This window comes from Barbus barbus, assembly GCF_936440315.1.
Source record: "Barbus barbus genome assembly, chromosome: 40".
Lineage (NCBI taxonomy): Eukaryota > Metazoa > Chordata > Actinopteri > Cypriniformes > Cyprinidae > Barbus > Barbus barbus.
In genome coordinates, this window is record NC_136718.1 from 11,689,928 (window position 1) to 11,710,643 (window position 20,716).

Below are 20,716 nucleotides of genomic sequence, written 5' to 3' on the forward strand. Positions count from 1 at the left end.
GGGAGCATATATGAATTCACAATTATTAAATTGTTGAGTTATCATAGAATCAGTAAACATGCTGATGGTCACAATTGTGACTGGTGGGATAACAGTGAATTTAGGTATACATATAAATTCAGCTGTAGTTGCTAGTGAAAACTGAACTAAAATGTTGCAATCACAAAATACTACACTAAATTAAAAGTTCAAATGTTACAAATAAGTTAAAATATTGATGGTGTAATACTTTTATAATCATTTTATGATATGTTACAATAAAGTAACAATTTTGAAATATATTGATGGTTGTATTTTATCTCAGTTTTCCTATCAGTGTGGTATAACTAGCCCTATGGCCAATCAAAACAATCCCAATCCCAGAACTAGACCCTATCACATATATCAAAATCATATCAAAACTTAAAATATGCCACTCCCGTACCTACAATGCATACTTTAGTCATTGTTATACATCATACACAATTTTTACTTCAAAAATCACTATATACACTAGTCAAACACACATCTGTTTTCATAAAGGAGCTAAACCAGAGGACCTCCCTCAAAAACCCATTATCTAGCAAAGTTTTATTATTGGTTGAATATAAAATAAATGCAACCATTTCACAAAAAAAAAAAAAAACACTGTGGACTTGGCAACCCTGTTTAACAGAGATCCAGAAGCAATACAGACAGAACAATCCCACACCTTTTATGTCACTTCCTTATGATGTAATGGACCTAATGAATGAATCTCAGACCATTAGAACAAACCCAAGCTATGGTGAAAAGGATAATAGCATGGACGCCCACTTATTACACACTAAAAACATAAACCTGATTTTCCATTGCTCATGGAACTAATGATATTTTAAGAATGCAGCCATTCCTGTTAATTTCTTGGTAAGTACAACCAAAACTCACAACCCACTGACTCAAGTTTACCCAAGTAAAATTAAATGTATCGTTTTCCACATAATCAACCCACACAGATATGCACGTTGGGGATTAACTTACTACATTAATAACCTACACTTCTCAGTAGCGTAACAGCAGCTTGACTGTTTTAAAATAGTGTTGCTTTTCCAGTAACAAGCTATTTTTTTTTTCCAGTGAGTAATAGTGTAGTGTGACGTGTGCAAACTCGCATCCTTGTAGTAGCAGTAGTCCTTATTTAGCAACACAACTACTTCAAAATTCATATTCAAAGTTTTACTCTATGTAATTAATGCTGTTGAACAAGAAGTTTTCATATAATGTTAAATATTGACCTTATTCTCCACATAAACTCACAACTGCTAATTAAAAACCATATTATGCCTGGGGGAATCCATGCTAATTATTTTTCATGTTTTACATCTACAAACTGAACCGCTCTATGTATCAAACCCCTAGCATCTGCAGCATAGGGGCACATTCATCACCATGTTTTCGAATGAAATTACAGCATTTAAATAAATGTCAATTTATTTGTTCAAGTTTGTGATGTCACATCCTGTAGCTAATTCAGACCCTCATTGAAAAATAGTGCTGTAATTAATTATATCACCACATAGTTACACTATCGTTCAGATGTTTGGCGTCTGTAAGATATAAAAAAAAAATAATAATAAAAACTTTTCATTTTCCGTCACTCTTAGTACACGATGTAATTACAGAAGAGTCAAGCTTTAAATAGGAAAATTATCGAAACTCTTTAGTCATTTTTGAGCGAGATGTTAATGGTCTAATCCGATTCAATGATCTATGCTAAGCTAAGCTAAAAGTGCTACCGCCAGACCCAGAGATCGGCTGCATGGATTCAAAAACTATAAAACTCAACTGTTTAACTCTTGGGGAGTTGTAAAAAGAGCCTATTTCCAAAAAAAGTGGAGTGTTCCTTTAAGTGAGTATAAGAGATTTCTTTCCACAATATAAAAAACAACTACTCACCAACCACATACTTTTGAATGGTAATGTATGTGTTTAAAATATATTTCCCCCTTAAAAAAAAAAAAAAAGACCGCTAATGTTGTTACATTAAAACAAAAACCTTACCAATTGCATTTCCATCAAGCCTGGTGGATCCAGTGAAGATTCTGGCACACAAAAGCGAGACGCAAGGTCAGACAAGGAAGCATAAACAGTTAGAGCAACACTGTATGTTTGTATTGTCCTGTGATTTCAATGCACCTGTCCACAGCCACCACAACACTCTGAGAGCTGGTCTCCCCCACTGACTCCTGGATATGAGCCATCTGACGCTTGTCTGGACCTCCGACCAGAGTACCTGCAGGAGACCAATAATATTGTTTTGCTTCATAAGGAACATCGTCCACACACACCAATAAACAAACAATAAACAGACTGAACACTTCAGCCGCAACCATGAGCTATTAACTGCAGTCGTACAATGGCCTACCTAAGCCGAGGGGCATGAATTCCTCTCCCCCTGATGGGAAGCCCTTTATGCTGCCTCCCTGGTCCCGGACCACACCGGAGATATAACGTGTCTTCACCCCTGTCCCAATCAACTGGGCCAACTCCAGCTGACTGATACACCTCAGAATCTAAACAAAGAGCAGGCAGATGTGTAGAGGCTAAAAAGAAACTATAGCAAATCAATAGTTTTGGAGGAGAGCAGGGGTTTATGCCCAGCAGCGGGCTCAACAAAATGACCTGGATGACCTGCTGGTCTGGGATGAGTGTGAAAGTGTTTTAGGTCAGTTTTCTATTATGTATTCTACATTTCTTTTAAAGGATTAGATCTTCTTTTTTTGAAGGAAAATATTCCAGCATTTTTCTCCGTATAGTGGACTTCAATGGGACCAACGGGTTGAAGGTCCAAATTGCAGTTTCAATGCAGCTTCAAAGAGCTCTACACAATCCCAGGGGAGGAATAAGGGTCTTATCTAGTGAACCGATTGGTCATTTTCTAAAAATAAATAAAATGTATATACTTTTTAACCACAAATGCTCATCTTGCACTAGCACGACATCACACATTACGTAATAACGTTGGAAAGTTGTCGGAAGTACCGACCTAGTGTTTACAAAGGGAACATGCAAAGAAAGTCAAACGCCCTTTACAAAAAAAATGGTAAAACAAATTAGAGGAGAAAATTCAATTGAGTTTTTCTTAACTTTTTGAACCAGAGTACAAAGACTAAGAACTAACTTAGAACTTTTTCAACGTGATTACGTAATGCGCGAAGTCATGGACACGCATCGCAGAGCTAGTGCAAGATGAGCATTTGTGGTTAAAAAGTATATAAATTTTAACAATTTCGCTATATAAGACCCTTCTCGACTGGGATCGTGTAGAGCCCTTTGAAGCTGCATTGAAACTGCAATGTGGACCTTCAAGCTGTTGATCCCCATTGAAGTCCACTATATAGAGAAAAATCCTGAAACGTTTCCCTCAAAAACCTTCATTTCTTTTTTGACTGAAGAAAGAAAAACATGAACATCTTGGATGACATGGGGTGAGTAAATTTTCAGGAAATTTTCATTCAGGAGTGAACTAAACCTTTAATGGAAAACCAGGAATCGATTTGGGGTAATTACAGAACACTTTGAGGCCTTTCGCACCGCGGGAACCTTTTCATAGTACCCAAACTAATTGTGGAACTACTGCAGGAACTACGAACGGTTTTAGTTCCAGGAGCTCCGTTTGGAGGAACTAAATTAGCTCCTACTTCAGAGTAGGGTCTAAATCAGTTCTAGGAACTATCAGTGACGTAAGTGTACGCTGATTGGCCAAACGCATGCGAAAGGCCGGCTACCCGGCATTTTTAAAAAGCCATGTAAACATATTTACTCCACAAACATGGAAAACAACAATAACAGCATTTACCTGTTGTCTGCAGTGTTGTGTTCTTTTCTCAGCTTTGATATGCAACACTGCAAGTTGTCAAAGAATTTGGTCTCTTAGCCCAACTTTTTGCTCTTGCAATCGTATATTGTGCGTTGACATTCCATCTCCGTTATCATGAAACCCACAACACACAACAAAAACAGCTCTGATCACAGCATCCTCCACTCACAGGTTTTTGACGTTTGTTAATGCCACGCAAAAAGATCGCTGTCAGCTGCTTCAGAGTTCCTGCTGCCGGTGCGAATGCAACCAGAAAAACGGCCCGAGGGAGAAACTGGTTCTCTAGGAACGACCCTGCTGGCTAGTTCCAGAACTTAGTTCCTAGAACTACGCGGTACGAAAGCCCCTATTGCTGACACTATGCTGAACTCCATTCACACGCTCTGATGCCCACCTCATGCCAGGAGTTTCCCAAGTAGTTTCCATCGGTGTGGGCGACCATGATGAGAGTCTTTATGGTGTCAATGTTCTTCTGCTTCATCTCTGTGATACTTGAGCTAGCGGTGAGCAGTGTAAACCGGGCCAAGGCCTGGATGTAGGCATCTCTCTCCAACTGTGAAACAGAAAAAAAAAGTAAGAACTAGCCTAAATAAAAAAAGGCTCGAGTATGATTTGTCACATGAAAAGTGTAAAAACACAAACCTGCATGTTGAAGATGCAGGCGATCCTGATTGCACATCGGATCCCCTCCAGACAAAGAGACGCCACGTCCTGATCGTCACAATCCTGGAGTCCTACGCTGAACGCCGCCAACAGAGGAGTCCAGGCCAGCTGTTTTACATACATCAAAACACAGAGACATACATACTGAGAAATTAACCCACAGATAACATACTTTCAAAGTTTAACTTCCTTTCAACCTTTACAGACTGATGTGTGAAATCACAACATCCTGGAACAATATCAGATCATGTCTCCTCCATGACCTGCTCATGATCCTTTTGACCTAACAATGACTTTCTGTTACAGTACTCAGCTGACATTGAACTGTGGTTTATTGGACGTGTGCCATTACCTTGAACATGGGCCGGACGTGCTCTAGGTGAGTAGCACTGAAGAAGGGAGCTTGAGCGTGACTTACAGCCTCCATCAGAGCTTTAGCTGTTTTGGCCATCTGCTCCATCTCCATGTTATACAGCAGCCTTCTCTGCTTCTCATTGGCTACATCTAACAGGAAGACAAACAGCTCACGTCGGCATTCAACAGGGTTTTATTCAATTCCATCAAAGGAAATTACATGCATTTTGATGAGAGGCTCTTACTCGGTTTGCTGGATTTGGGAGTGATGGAGTGTTCCTTGCTCTCCTTCAAAGCAATCTTCTTTCCTGCAATTTCGTCGTAGATGGAGGAGAGATACTCCTCGGGCAGGTCCTTACTGTCATTTATGCCACGGTTCATTTTTATGTACTGCTCCTTCGTCATTTTGTTCTTCACCTGAAAAGAAGAGAAAAAAAACAAAACTAGATTTTTACATTTCATGGAAATAAAAACATAGCTTTTTTTAGAATGTTCCTAAATGCTGTATGGTTGCAAGACTGTGGTTTTGCTGTTACCAAGGTTCTGATTAATTGCCAAGGTCTCTTAGCAAATACAAAGCAAAGCAAAAGGAGAGAAGGGAGATAAGTGAGAGAAAAAAAAAAAAAAAAGTAATCTTACCTGTGGACTGTGCAGGTCGGTGGTTAACATGATGATGGAGTAGGCCAAAACGTAAGCTGTGTCTGCGCTGGCAAACAGAGTCTGCCTACAGAACAACAGACAGAGTCAGCATAAACACAAACCCCAGCAAGCCTTACAAATATACAACTCTTCCTCAGACTACAGAACTTACCCCTGATTGCACTCCAGGTATCGGGCGGCAAACTTCTCCATGAGCCTATCGATTTTCTGGGCTTCACCTGGAAGCCTGAAGCCTTCCAGGAAGGCACGGAGCGCTGACACAAAGTCTTTGCCACAAAAGTCCAGCCGGTCCACATAGCAATACATCACTTCTTTATTAAACTTCACATTCTCTCCCAGGAACTCGCCAACCTGAGTCTGATCACATGACACAGTAGAACCTAAGTCTTGGTGCACTAATTTATCCATGTCTGAAAACAAGCAAGAACTTACAGTATCCAATCGCTCCTCCTGTTGCAGGAACTGTGCGATGTCCTCTGGAGTGGTGCCCAGCATGCCTTGCTCCTGCAGGTACTGCAATCCCCTTTTTGGTTTCTTGTTAAACCTTTAAGAAACACAGAAATGGTCAAAGAAAAATATGGAAAGAAAAAATAAAAGACACTTAAAAAAAAAGACACCTTACAGCTCAATGCCATGCTCGATGATCTCTTTCTGTTGCTTGATGACCTCATACTGCTCGGGGTGATCCAGCTGAACTCCAGAAGACACAGTGGAGTCCAGAGAGCTCAAACTATCTCTACGAGAGGAAAGATTCTCATGGAGCTTCCCATCCGCACTGTCTCCCTCTGCTGGACGTTCCTGACCTGCAGCGCAACACAGTTTAGACTTAGAAAATTCTGATGATATAAAGACGATTAAAACAGATCTCAGTGTTCTTACCAAGGTTGGCCTGCAGGTTGGGGTTGACATACATGTCTCTGCTCCATTCCACCATGCACTTCAAAATTGACACCAGACACTCCAGCCCTTTCTTTCTCAAACTCAGCTCCTGCAAATGAATCATTGACCGATCCACTCTGAATTAATTATTACACACTAACAGTGTGGTTGGGGAAGATTTTCACTCCAGTGAATCATGCACTTGTTTTTTTGTACTGTTCTATAATTGTTTTTTAAAATGCAGTATTGTGGCATTGCTAATATTGTTGGCAATGCCACTTATGATTAATCACATCATCTTTTTATATATATTTTTACCACATTTTGAGTAATTAGATTAAAGCATCTGCTTTAAATCTACATTATATGACATACTGTGATATCAAATAACATGCCACCTGTTTTTAGTAGAGATGTTTGTACTCTTTTGAAATGTTTTTTTTGCCACTGTTAATGTTGTTTTTCATGATTAATTACTTGTGTTGACATTTTTACCTCATTTAGGTTGTTTCAGATCAAAGAATATGCTAAATGATCTAAATTTTATGGCATATGCTGTATTATGTACAATTAAAATGAATACTATGTCATGTAAAGTACGCTAATGTTATGGTTCAAACATGATGACTACTACCTGTAGTGGAGTCATGCCGAGCTCCTGTCCACTCCTTCCCTGGGCGATTTTAGACAGGTCATTTACCAGACGTTCAAAAATATTGGCAGCGTTGAGATCACAGTCATAGTTCACATAAATGTCCACCACACATTGTGCATCTGTGAGAAAAGCAGCAGACTCATTCACCATTCAGTTTGATAATTGAGCCTATAATGTGTGAGAAGTTTGTGTGTGTGTGTTTATGTTGTGTGCAAGTGCACACTGAGGTGCGCCAACCTGCACATATTCGAGTTAGAGTCTGAATGACCATCCACTTGTGTTCGAAGGAGCTGGATGACGTCTCCAGGATTGTTAGAAAGATCTCCCTAAAGAATACCTGAAAGAAAAGAGACAAAAAAAGAAGAAATGGAAATAAGAAATAATATTTTAGTTTAAAAATCATGTAGGAACAATCTATATTTGTCTGTAAAACAAATTTAATACATTCAAGCACATGTTTTGAAGATCATGAGAAACAATTTAGTCAAGTGTGTACAAACAGCCTGACGTATCAGCCCGTGTATCTGAGCATCTGATTTTTTTTTTTACCTCAATCTGCATCTTGAGGTGCACTTTGAAGTGGGAGAGCAGGGTAAGGAAGATGGCAAGAGACAGTTCAAATACTTCAGGCACAGAGGAGACCCCGTTTTTGGAGAGCGCCACACATAGGTACTGTTTGATGGCGTTCACAAACATCTCATGGGTTCGGAAAACAGGTCCAGCTCCCTGCAGCACTGACAGCAAGAGCTGCAGGGAAACCACCTTAGAGCGCAACTCATGGGACCTGAAAGTGAAAAATGACAGCAGCATGAAACTGAACATTTCCAAATAATGGCAAATTAATTCCAAATCTTTCAATAGGGAGTGTCCATTGTCGAAGCAGAGCACTCAGATCTCCTCCAGCAACCTCTCAGTTTTTATGATCACGCTACTGACATGATTCATCATTTACTTGTCTTTCACATAAAATAAGTTGAAAAATATTTGCTTGACTGATTTGTCATCTAATATTTCATCTACTGCAAATAAATTTCCTCTCCAGGTCCTTACTTTGGGTCAGGTGGTCCATCAGCCAGGGGCTTCATGGAAAGCTTGCAGAGGGAGCGGAACACGAGAAAGGCGTCTTTCTGTAGGATGTGCGAAAAACGAGCAGCTGTCTGACTGCCCTGAATGGTTTCTGCATCCTGTTCAGAAAAGAAACAAAATACCACTTAGAGCACAAGTAAAAAGTTATAGTTTAGTTGCATATATCTATATTTATATATCTGCTCTCTCTCTCTCTATACATGCGTGTATGTATATTTTTTATATTTTTTTACTGCTTAATAATTTTCTGAAAATCTTGATACTTTCTTTTCAGTATTTGTTTGATCGACAGAAAGTTTGAAAGAATAGCATTTAATGTCTTAACTGTCACTTTTGCTCAATTTAATCATTTTAATTAGCTGACCAAGAGTATTACTTTAGAAACAATTACTGACCCCACTTTTGAACGGTCATGTATGTCTTATTAAACAAATGAAAAACAAATTAAAGTGTATTCACTTGCCCTCCATTAGAAAACTGTAAAGTAAGAAACACACCAGAATATCTGTGGAGGACTCTGAGCCACGGTCGTCCACCATGCCATTCATCTGCTGTGTATCGACTCGAACAACAGGGGGCGGCACTTTGGTTTCTGAGTCAGAATGTTGATCTAAGCCTGTGGTAGAAACAGATGCAGGAGTGACTACTATGTCATATGTTCACATAAAGCTACAGTCAACTATTTCCAGTGCGACATACCTCCTTCCACAGAGCTATCTCCCAGTCCACTGTCTGGCTCAGTCTCTTCCTGAACCTCAGTGCCTGCTTCTGTCTCAGGCTGCGGATGGGGCTCCTGTCCCTCAACACCTCCTGCCACTGATGAAGTCGTCTGGTCTGACTCCTGAATCTCTTCATCTTTAAAAACAGTAAAATAAAATAAAATAAAATGCATCAAAACTGCTTTCTGAAAGATAACAGGAAATTGCCAGAGCCTTATAATTTGGAGTCATTTCTCATATATCCCGACACCAGTGATTCCCCGTACCTGGGTGTACAATTTCCTTCGTGCTCTGTTTATCTGTGGCAAACTCCTCCTCTGACTTTGACTCTTCTGGCTGGCCATTGATGGAGGATGAGTCCTGGGGGGTGGAAGGAGTGGAGGGGACCCCAGGGGGGCTGAGAGAGGGGGATGGGGGTCCGTTCTGTTCTGAGAGGGCTCGTCCGAGCCATGGCGATCCAGACCCCCGACCAGGAGTTGGGGAAGGGTTCTGAGCCACAGGTGAAGGGTTACTGGATACTGGAGAAGGATTGCGCAGCTGCAGACGTTGTCTTTCCTTCTCTGCTTCCTGAGCTTCCAGAGCCTACAAGTCAAGTCAAATTTATTTATATAACGCTTTTAACAATACAGATTGTGTCAAAGCACTTAACAGTATCAAACTGGAGGATAGAGTGTCAGTAATGTATAATAATAAGATTAAACGCTCAATCAGTTAAAGGCATTTCATTATTGAATTCAGAGATGTCATTGTCTAGCTCAGTTTAGTTTAAATAGTATCTTTGAAATCAAATTGACGATAATCGCTAGAAATGAAGTGTCCCCAACTGAGCAAGCCAGAGGCAATTACAAGAGAGCCATTAGAAATTCAAACCTAGTTTCCCAGTTTTAGTCAAACTATAATGGCGCCCATAGTTCCACTAGGGTGACACCTCACATCTAAACAGAGTTGTTACTAACCGCCTGGTTCTCCATACGGGTGAAGATGACATTGAGCATCTGTGTGAGAGTGGCCTTGGCCGTGGTCTGGTTGATCAGGTTGCGGCTGGCCAGGTAGATGTTGTAGCAAGTGCGGACAGTGAGGAGAATCGTTCCCTCGTGGATCTCTATGTGTGGTGATGTTACAGCAGTCAGCAGAGCCTATAGAGTAACACAATGCATGAAGAAATCACAGATTTATGCAATAAATCTTTAAATTTAAGCCAATTTATGCAATGACAAGCTTATGGCTTGAAGCATTATGCAGGTAAATAATGACACTGAAGAAAACGAGATCTTTAATGGGTGGCCCTCTCAGATAATCATGTGATCTTAAGTACACATCTTGGTGGTAAAACTGCCCAACCTCTTTGTGGAAACTGCTACTCTCTACTGCTTACTCTCCATTTATAGAGAATAGAATACAAGAAAATCTTTCACACTGCATGCTTATCTAAATTGATAAGAGTTAGGCTTGGATCAAAAAAAAGACTTTGTACTTTAATGTTCAGCTTGTGTTGCAAATGTTGTAAGGTAATCATGGTTTTCTCAACTTATATGATCGTCTGTTAACTAAGTTTCACCCACAGTGTCTTGTATGACTCAAGTTTGTTGAGGTAGGGGCTGAATACAGAAGAAGCTTTGATTACTTTGGCATGAGCTTCACCGCATTGCCCAGGTGAAATTACTGCAAGGTCAAACCGATTTGTATTATGAATGATAAAACTATGAATTGATACTATATTTTAGCTTTTCTTCACAAAATATTTTGATTAATTAAAACCAATGAAAAGTTTCTCTAAGTAAACAGTAAACCTTGGTTAAAATAATTTAATATATTGTACTGTTTTTGAAAGAACTCTCTGATGCTCACCAATGCTGCATTTATTTAATCTGAAACACAGTAAAAACAGTAATATTGTTTTTGTTTTTATTATATTCTACAATGTATTCTTGTAATGGCAAAGTTGAACTGCTCAAGAAAAATGTAAAGTTATTATTAATGTTCTGTTCATCGCCGAGTGAACAGACTTTCCTTGAAAGGGACTTTGTTAATATTTTTGTGGATTTTTTTGATGAACAAAAAACAGCATTTATTTAAAATAGGATTTTTTTGTAACATTATAAACAGTGTGGTGGGGGTAATGCATTACAAGTTACGCGAGTTACGTAATTAGATGTAGGGTTAATTACATTATAATATTAATACGTAATTTAAACAAATAGTTTAATTTAGCTCAAAGGGAATCATTTATGATTTTATAGGGATTTGAACAGAATCAGTGTTACGGCGATTCACTGAACGAGCCGTATGACAAACTCTGCACTGGATATTAAAATCCAAACTATAGTGAAAACACTATTAAATAGCACAGTAACGAAATCGACAGATTAAGGCATTAACTTGTGAGCAGAAAACACAAGATACTTCTCTTTTAAAATATAAATCAGATTTTATTTATATAAACCTAAGACATAAACTAATCTAACACATGAACACAAGCATTCACACATTCACACGTTGCAGAAAGAGAGAGAGTGAGGAAAGGATGAGTTTAAGAGAATGGAAACGTGAAATCCCAAGTTTACAGCAATATGTTCTATTGCATAGACCTGAACAACCATCAATCACTTATTTAACCCTCGCTTTGAGTTTCTCAATGAGGCTAAAATTTATATTAAATACACCAATTAGAACCTGTTAGAATCTGGAGGTGTGTTGCTGGTTTTGCCTGTGTAACGGGGTTGTGTCCTCGTTGCAGACAGGGGTGGTTCCCCGAAGTGTCTGATTAGCTGGAAGTTCAGTAGTCTTTGAAGTGATGTCTCTTGGCGTTGGCTTGCTGGACGTTTGAAGAAGTGCAGTCGACGCTGGACTTGTATCAACTTACATTAACACGAAACTCCACGGAAAGAAAATAAACTAAAGTAAAAGAATAAAATGATGTAATGAGACTAAGTTGTTTTCCTTCTCATTATGGCACGTGGGCCAGAGCATGCTCAAAGAGCAGCACGCACGCGGTGAGAGGGACGAGAGTTGGAGAGAGTAAAAAGGCAAGAGATAAAAGAGATAAGAGATAGAATGGAGGATGTCCTGAGGTTTTAAACTCAGCTTCTGGACCGTCCCATCTGGACGTATTGACCAATTAGGTATTGTCCTTGCTTAGCTAGGGTGTGTTCTTCACATCATAAATCAGCCTGTTATCAGTCACATGGTCCGAATTTTAGAGGCTTTGGCAAAATATACCTTTTTGAACATGATTTCATAATACGACTATGATGCATTTGACAAAGGATTGATTGGAAGAAACATTTCAAGCATGAATTCTCAAACTCATAGATACTAAACATGCAATAGGTCTCTTTAAGGCTCGAGCCATTCAATACTCATTAAAAGCAAGACATATTGAGTTATTAAAACAAGGATATTCAAATGGGTTACATACACAATATGCAGTTATGCATAGAAATTATTAGTTTCATTAAAATTGAAAATGAAAGTCTTTATGTGGTTCTATGGAGAACGAGGCATGTTCTTTAGAGAAGGAATGTTGGTTTGGAAGGTCTTTTATGTGTGGAGACACGCCCGAAAGAGTCTGTAGCTAATGATTTTCTATCACAGGTTTACGTGTGAACATCAGTCTTGATTACTTGCAACCAATTTGACAGTCTCCTTCTTGAATTGGAATTATCAATAAGTGTTTCTTTTTTTCTCAGTGTTGTAAGTTGTTTGGTGAAAAAGGCTTGCTAGTTGGGAGTTGCTTGCCCCAAACTAGATTTATGACGTCCTGTTCCTTAAGGCCTCTCTGCATTCCAGCTTCTCATGTTTCAGTGTTCTGATCTTAAAATCTTAAAATGGTCTGATTCAGTCTCTGATATCCTACATCTCCCCCTTTCGATCGGCGAGGTGTTTAGTTGAAGACGTCGTCGAGCGCTGAAAACACAAAGGCAGAAGAAGCAGACAAGAACACAGCAAACAACAAGACAACACCTCCATAACAGTTACTGTATTGGTGCAGGTCCTCAGGTTATTTGAGGTACAGACGGTTATATTCAATTAGTCAATATGGTTTAGTAAATTGAACAACTCAATTTGGAAATTGTTGTTCTAATTCGGTTGAATACTTTGATTCTTCGATCAAGTTTTGTGATTAAATTTGTTTGTTCCTTCTAAGTTGTCTTAACTTAAGAATGTTCACCTTTAGTTTCTGGTGGCATCATTTGTGGTAAAATGAATTGACCTATCGTGCATGGAGCTCTTTGGCTTCCATTCAGTTTAGAGTGGCTTGCGGATATTTAGGTGTGACGAGTCAATCCTAATATCAGACCTTTGACCCTTGCAGGGTGTCTAGGTTTTTCACCTACTAAAGAAAGAGGGGAAGGAAAAGTATAGGTGAAAGAAGAACAAAACAAAACAAAGCTGCTGTGGGTTTTCCTAGCGTGGTTTGCAACTTCTGTTGAGCTAGGATGTCATGTGCAGCTAGGGAGTCATGTACCTTAACTTAGTGTCAGGTGCTCTACCTATTGTGAGGATAGCTGCATGTTTCTTCACGGTGGTGTATGTAACATTGTTATGCTCCAATTTGTATATTCTACTTGTGAGAAGAATATGTTTGTGGAATGTGTTATCAGTAGATGTGGTTACCTCTGGGTATAGGTAATGTTATGTGTGTTAGTGGTGTAGTGTAGGTGTGGTCAGATCTGTTTCAGTCTGTGTTGTCTCCCCCCTTTTCGGGTATGTCAGTGGAGACTGGCTCTCTGCATCCTTGACGTGGATGAGGGCGTGTCCATGATCTAATGGGAGTCAGTCCAGCAAGGCAGGAAGTTCTTTAGCAGACAGTCGGAGGTAGTTTGGCATGGCTGTGTGAAGCTGGGATGCAAACTTCGTCTCCTATGTTGCATTCCTCTTGTGCTGCCTTCTGGATGTGGCAGACTTTCTGACCTTCTGTGCTTTGGTGGTTGCTGTTGCACAGACGTGAATGTGGTTCTTGAAGTTTTAGTTCATTTAGCAGTTTGCTAGTGAGTGATGGGTGACTGAGGTGATGTTCTCTGGTACCTCAGTTTTCATCAACGGTTGGCCGTGAGAGACTTGTTCATTCTGGGTGGTTGTTGAACAGGTGCTTGTCATCTCTGATATGGTGTTGTACCATGTGATCACCGGCCTTCCGTTCTGTCGCTGGTCACAGCGAGCATGACTCAGTTTTGTAGTCATCTGTGTTCAGCTTATCTTGAAGGAACTCTTTCAGTTGTTTCATGACTTGTTCCATGTCTTCTGATGGTAAGCTGTCTTGTTCTCGTGCATACTCAGCACTGTGCATGTCTGAGTGGTGCTGAGGTGGGTTTCGTTGTCGCTTACCCACACGAGTCGCTCTTGGATGAGTCAGGCGATTACCTTTGGATGTCTGGTTAGGTTTCCAGTTGTTGTGGTTTCTTGAGAAGCGTGGCTGGTCCCATGGATTTTTCCAGCGGTTGGGCTGATAGCTGTCGTGGACATGGGGGTCACGTTCTCTGTGCTCTTGATAGAGGACTCTGGTGTTGTGATGCAACTGGGTGTCGTCCAGTGCAAAGCTTGAGTCTTTGTTGACAGAGTTCAAGAGTGTGGAGGTTGTGTTACCTTTCTTTGAGGCCATCTTCTGCTTGTTGTGGGCCTTCTGTGTTAGGTCACGCAACTGTTGGATGGTCATGGAGCCTGGACAGGCCATGACGCCTAGATGGTGGCTGACTCCAGGGTGCAGATTTCTTAGGAAGAGGCTTTTGAAGTTCACATCCTCTTCAAGGTCAGGTTCGTTGTGTGCACCGAAGTAGGCTTGTCGGAGTCGGGTGTAGTAAGCTTGTGGAGCCTCTTGTCGACCTTGTTTGGTTTCTAAGGCAGTTAACAGTCCATGTTCAGATTCAGAGTCTGTAAATTCTTTAATCAGGACTTCACGAAGTAGCTGGTAGTCTGACTTCGTTCGACTGGGCTGTCGATCTAGAAAGTTTCGTACCTCGGTACTGGACGTGGCTCTAAGGAGGTACAACCTGTCTCTGTCAGTCACATGAGGTCTCATTTCCAGATAGAAGTCGATATCTTGAAGATGGGCCTGAATGGTGTGGCCCTCTGTGGAGTTCGGGTTGAACTTGCTGATGTTTTTAGACAGCTTGTCGAGGTCTTTGATGGTCATCCCATGTGCAGCTCCGAGGTCTGCTTGGATGGGAGGTTTTCTTTCGTGGACAGGAAAGAGTTCTGTGGCGAAGGCAGGTGAGGTTTTGGGTTGTGGCTCTTCGCTTCTTTCGCTGTATACCAGTTCTTGGATGTGGGACTCTGCTCTGCTCAGCAGAGGTGAGGCTGAGAGCTGTTTCTCTCGCCTTGGCTCTTGTTTCTGCTCATCAGCATGTTTAAGTTCTTTTCTGACCATGTAGAGCTGATCGTTGGTATCGTCTAGTTGTTGGGTCAGAGTGTCTATTTTAGAGCTGTACCTTTCAAGGTGGTCTTTCAAGGCACCGATTTCAGCATTCTTGTCGCTGATGTCATGCTTGGCTTTCTCTAGGAGCTGTTCAGCATACTGGAGTCTGTTTACCAGGTCTTTCTGGGCAGCCTTTGCATGTTGTTGGTCGAGCTGAGCTGCTGTCAGGGCTGCTTGGAGCTCCTTAACTTGTTCCGTTGATTCCTGCTCCCTTTCGTTGGGTGCTTTGTGTTGATCTTGAACTTTCACTTCCAGCTTGTCTATGCGGCGTTGAACACGTGCCAGCTCCTCTTGAAGGTGGGTGACGTGCTTGTCGCTCAGTTTCAGCTGGGTTGCGAAGGCATAGCTTAGAGAGCTGGAGATTTTGACTAGCTCCTCGTGGTTGTTGTTCTGGCTTGAATCTTGTGTCAGGAATCTTCTCAGGATTAGGATTATTATTAAAAATAATAACAGTTCAAGGGTCTTGGGGGTGAGGCTGTCTGTCGTGGCTCTCAGCCAAGTGTTCCCATCTTCCCCTTGTGCAAAGGGGTTTGCAGTCTGCGGCATGTTGGCACGCAAGGGAGAAGAGAGACTGACACAGATCTGTGTGGAGTAAAAGCCTAGGTGTGGGTGAGGCAACTAAGTGTTGTGTCAGTGATTTTGAACCACTAATGTAGTGTGGTGATGACTTTGTTGGTCGCAGAGTGTCTAGGTGGTAGACTAAAGATGTGAAGACTTCGTCACTCTAATGAGGAAGAGGGGAAAGAGAGAAACAGGTGAAAAGCAAATTCAATTAAAATAAACAATTCCCTTTTTTTTTCAAATGAGAAATTATTTATTAATTTTTTTTTCTTTCAATTAAATGTTATCAAGAGGCAAACAATATTATTAAATCTCTGTTCTCGACAGATGAATATAATAATAATTCTGATATCTCTTTTAGTCTGACAGGATTGACAACGTACACCTTACAGTTGGATCGCTCACCAGGGAGGCTGCGAAGGCAACGGTTGCTCAAAACTTCTCTATTTTTGATCTCAGCGTTGCATGAGATGTTAAAATTTTGATTGCGTTTTTAATGTAGGGAGGTTAGGAAGAACGGTTACAATCAAATTCGTAAAGATGATTAGTCCTTTTGACAAGATTGTGTATCTCATTCACTTAGAATTGATTGATGGTTCTTACAGGTCCCCACAAATGTGAAAAGTGAAGATGAAAGAAAGCAGGAGAGAACAGGAGAGAAGAGAAAGAGACAGTAAATTGAGTGGATTGGGTCCACTAGCAAGCAGTTATGCCGACTACGAGTTGTTGTCAGTTGCTCCACAACTAATCAACAAAAATAAAATTTTGGGTGCAAGAGATTTGTCTCTTAAATTTATTTGAACTCGTAGTGACGGATAACCCTGTCTCCTATTAAGGCTCAGGTGAGACAAAGTGAAATGAAAATTAATAAATGTCAAAAATAAACAAAAATTTAAATTAAAGGAGGAAATCAGTAAATCAAAATAGTGGCTAAGTCTATAACCAAAACAGGAAGAATGAGGGAATAAAACGCAATAATGTAATGAGGGAGTATAAGTCTGAATAGAATCTATTAATATGGGTAATAAATCAATTAGATAGAATAAGTTTACTTAAACTTTCCAAGTTCAAGACTTATTTGTATCTAAAATGATTAGGCCCAGAAGAGAATAATAGAAGTATTGATCATATGAAATGATCTGAGGGAAATTTGAATGATTCCAAATAAATTTAATGTTTTAATTAAATTTTTTAATTTGGCACAATTAATAATTGTGAACTAGTATTTCCCTTTCTAGTAAAATGCAAATAAGTGGTAAGAAGTGAGAATTTAGAGAAATAAGAAATAGAAAGACCAACAAGTCTATTAGTTGAGAGGTGTTTAAAGGGTTAAATCACTTTAGCTTTCCAAACACACACACTGTATTAAACCACCGGAGGTTAATGCTAACTGCTAACCTTTGAGGCTAATCTTTAGCATAGACTTCAATGTAAACAACCGTTTCGTTAGCTTCGCAACAGCATGAGTTTGTTTACATCAGCATCGATGTGCTGCGCGTGCGCAGTACAAAGTTGCTCCGGAAGTAGGTTAAGACTTCCATGTCACGATCGTAACTGTGGAAACCAAAACAAACTCTAGTGGATTAGCACATGAATTGTTGCATTCCAGTACAGTTAAGCATGTTACATGAAATGTCAGCGCATTTCAACACTGTACAAATAAACAACACCGCTTTTAGTTGTTCTGCGATGTGGCGCTTAAACTCTCAGTTCGTTCAGAGTTAAACTTATTAAAATAGCAGCTTGGTGCTGCAGGGAAACAGTGCTGGTGTATCAGAAGCCGTGCCAGTTTATCTGGACACAAACACAACAGGTTTTCTTCGCTGTTGATTCAAAGTTAAACTTTACTTGATAAAGCTTTTAAAAACTCCCATTAAAATCTCCCGGACACACGCAGTGTTGAGCGAGATTAACTTCACTTAGTGAACAGTTACACAAACATACGAGCGTTATTGTCTAATGTTTAACTGAGGGAGTCATAGATGATTTAACAATGGAACACGCACTGCTAATCAAACTATGAATAATAATGGCTCTGATAAATAGGATTGAGGAACACGCTCAAAACTATTCTTTATCCACCGATTTATTTCCCTTTGAATCACTGCAGTTTAGCCTCGTTCTGCTAACAGACTGAGATTTAGGAGAATAGCTACTGACTGACCTGGAACCCGCAGGACATCACTTCAGCTATAAATAAAAGGCATTACAGAAAGAGAGGAACACGCTCAATTTCTCTTTTGCTCAGTTACAGCCTTCTCTGTGTTGTTCAAGAGGGGCGCGCGCAGCTGACGCACACACACACACACACTAGTCTCTGCTCAGACGCGTCTCTCATTCATTCAAGCGGGGCGCGCGCAGCTGACGTCACTCACGCGCACGCGCACACACACAAGTCTCGTCTCTCATCCGCGGCAATGGAAAAATATTAAATACTTCGGTTTATGCTCACAATTTAGATTAATCTGCCCAAGCATTCTCCACCAATAAAATGTAGGGTTAATTACATTATAATATTAATACGTAATTTAAACAAATAGTTTAATTTAGCTCAAAGGGAATCATTTATGATTTTATAGGGATTTGAACAGAATCAGTGTTACGGCGATTCACTGAACGAGCCGTATGACAAACTCTGCACTGGATATTAAAATCCAAACTATAGTGAAAACACTATTAAATAGCACAGTAACGAAATCGACAGATTAAGGCATTAACTTGTGAGCAGAAAACACAAGATACTTCTCTTTTAAAATATAAATCAGATTTTATTTATATAAACCTAAGACATAAACTAATCTAACACATGAACACAAGCATTCACACATTCACACGTTGCAGAAAGAGAGAGAGTGAGGAAAGGATGAGTTTAAGAGAATGGAAACGTGAAATCCCAAGTTTACAGCAATATGTTCTATTGCATAGACCTGAACAACCATCAATCACTTATTTAACCCTCGCTTTGAGTTTCTCAATGAGGCTAAAATTTATATTAAATACACCAATTAGAACCTGTTAGAATCTGGAGGTGTGTTGCTGGTTTTGCCTGTGTAACGGGGTTGTGTCCTCGTTGCAGACAGGGGTGGTTCCCCGAAGTGTCTGATTAGCTGGAAGTTCAGTAGTCTTTGAAGTGATGTCTCTTGGCGTTGGCTTGCTGGACGTTTGAAGAAGTGCAGTCGACGCTGGACTTGTATCAACTTACATTAACACGAAACTCCACGGAAAGAAAATAAACTAAAGTAAAAGAATAAAATGATGTAATGAGACTAAGTTGTTTTCCTTCTCATTATGGCACGTGGGCCAGAGCATGCTCAAAGAGCAGCACGCACGCGGTGAGAGGGACGAGAGTTGGAGAGAGTAAAAAGGCAAGAGATAAAAGAGATAAGAGATAGAATGGAGGATGTCCTGAGGTTTTAAACTCAGCTTCTGGACCGTCCCATCTGGACGTATTGACCAATTAGGTATTGTCCTTGCTTAGCTAGGGTGTGTTCTTCACATCATAAATCAGCCTGTTATCAGTCACATGGTCCGAATTTTAGAGGCTTTGGCAAAATATACCTTTTGAACATGATTTCATAATACGACTATGATGCATTTGACAAAGGATTGATTGGAAGAAACATTTCAAGCATGAATTCTCAAACTCATAGATACTAAACATGCAATAGGTCTCTTTAAGGCTCGAGCCATTCAATACTCATTAAAAGCAAGACATATTGAGTTATTAAAACAAGGATATTCAAATGGGTTACATACACAATATGCAGTTATGCATAGAAATTATTAGTTTCATTAAAATTGAAAATGAAAGTCTTTATGTGGTTCTATGGAGAACGAGGCATGTTCTTTAGAGAAGGAATGTTGGTTTGGAAGGTCTTTTATGTGTGGAGACACGCCCGAAAGAGTCTGTAGCTAATGATTTTCTATCACAGGTTTACGTGTGAACATCAGTCTTGATTACTTGCAACCAATTTGACAGTCTCCTTCTTGAATTGGAATTATCAATAAGTGTTTCTTTTTTTCTCAGTGTTGTAAGTTGTTTGGTGAAAAAGGCTTGCTAGTTGGGAGTTGCTTGCCCCAAACTAGATTTATGACGTCCTGTTCCTTAAGGCCTCTCTGCATTCCAGCTTCTCATGTTTCAGTGTTCTGATCTTAAAATCTTAAAATGGTCTGATTCAGTCTCTGATATCCTACATAGATTACTTTTTTGTAAGTAACTACAGTAGTAAAGTAACATTTTTAATTTAGAAGGAAATATTTGAGTTACTTTTTCAAATAAGTAATGTATTACTTTCCATAAAAAGCAACGAAGTAATGTAATTAGTTACTTTTTTAGGGAGTAACACAATATTGTAATGCGTTACGTTTAAAAGTAACTTTCCCCAACACTGATTATAAATGCATATAACATAACATTTGTTACGTTGTAATGTAACATAATAAATGTCTTTATAGCGTCACCAATTTAAAGCATCATGTGCTAATATCCTTGCTGAACATAAATATTCATTAAAAAAATAAAAAAAAAATAAACTTACCCCAAAATTCTGAACAGTAGTGTATGTAATATATTGTATTACACATATTTGCATTACATCGCCCATCAAACATGAATTTCAATATCAAGAAGTGCCTGTCTCAAAAAATGCAAAAAGGTATGATGGAGAGTTGTTTTACCTTAATGATCTGTAGCTGCACCCCCTCATCAGTCTGGGGTCCCTGGAAGCAGTTACAGATGGTCTCCAGCAGCCGGTCAATCAGCCGTTTTCCTGGAGCTCCGCTGTCAGGGGCGTTCCCCGTGATATGCCCATACGCAATGAGTTTCTTTGATGAATAAAAGAAAGTCAGTGAGAAAATGTATGAGTGGAATGATTAAATTAATGGAA

The 20,716-nt window shown here is 39.8% G+C and overlaps 1 protein-coding gene across 1 annotated transcript in view; it reads right to left on the minus strand.

Moving 5' to 3' along the window:
- The window catches only part of LOC306859923 (brefeldin A-inhibited guanine nucleotide-exchange protein 2-like), a 41,437-nt gene that overhangs the window by 12,404 nt on the left and 8,317 nt on the right, over nt 1-20,716 (minus strand). Inside the window, exons 4-24 of the mRNA XM_079401336.1 lie at nt 20,508-20,654; nt 9,811-9,990; nt 9,121-9,436; nt 8,835-8,990; nt 8,633-8,751; nt 8,100-8,233; nt 7,599-7,833; nt 7,287-7,386; nt 7,029-7,168; nt 6,395-6,503; nt 6,138-6,318; nt 5,948-6,059; nt 5,667-5,872; nt 5,495-5,579; nt 5,101-5,272; nt 4,854-5,005; nt 4,481-4,609; nt 4,233-4,391; nt 2,384-2,531; nt 2,155-2,251; nt 2,020-2,060 (exon numbers count right to left, since the gene is read on the minus strand). Coding sequence (XP_079257462.1) covers nt 2,020-2,060; nt 2,155-2,251; nt 2,384-2,531; nt 4,233-4,391; nt 4,481-4,609; nt 4,854-5,005; nt 5,101-5,272; nt 5,495-5,579; nt 5,667-5,872; nt 5,948-6,059; nt 6,138-6,318; nt 6,395-6,503; nt 7,029-7,168; nt 7,287-7,386; nt 7,599-7,833; nt 8,100-8,233; nt 8,633-8,751; nt 8,835-8,990; nt 9,121-9,436; nt 9,811-9,990; nt 20,508-20,654 — 3,118 coding nt within the window. The remainder of the gene's footprint in view (nt 1-2,019; nt 2,061-2,154; nt 2,252-2,383; nt 2,532-4,232; nt 4,392-4,480; nt 4,610-4,853; nt 5,006-5,100; nt 5,273-5,494; nt 5,580-5,666; nt 5,873-5,947; nt 6,060-6,137; nt 6,319-6,394; nt 6,504-7,028; nt 7,169-7,286; nt 7,387-7,598; nt 7,834-8,099; nt 8,234-8,632; nt 8,752-8,834; nt 8,991-9,120; nt 9,437-9,810; nt 9,991-20,507; nt 20,655-20,716) is intronic.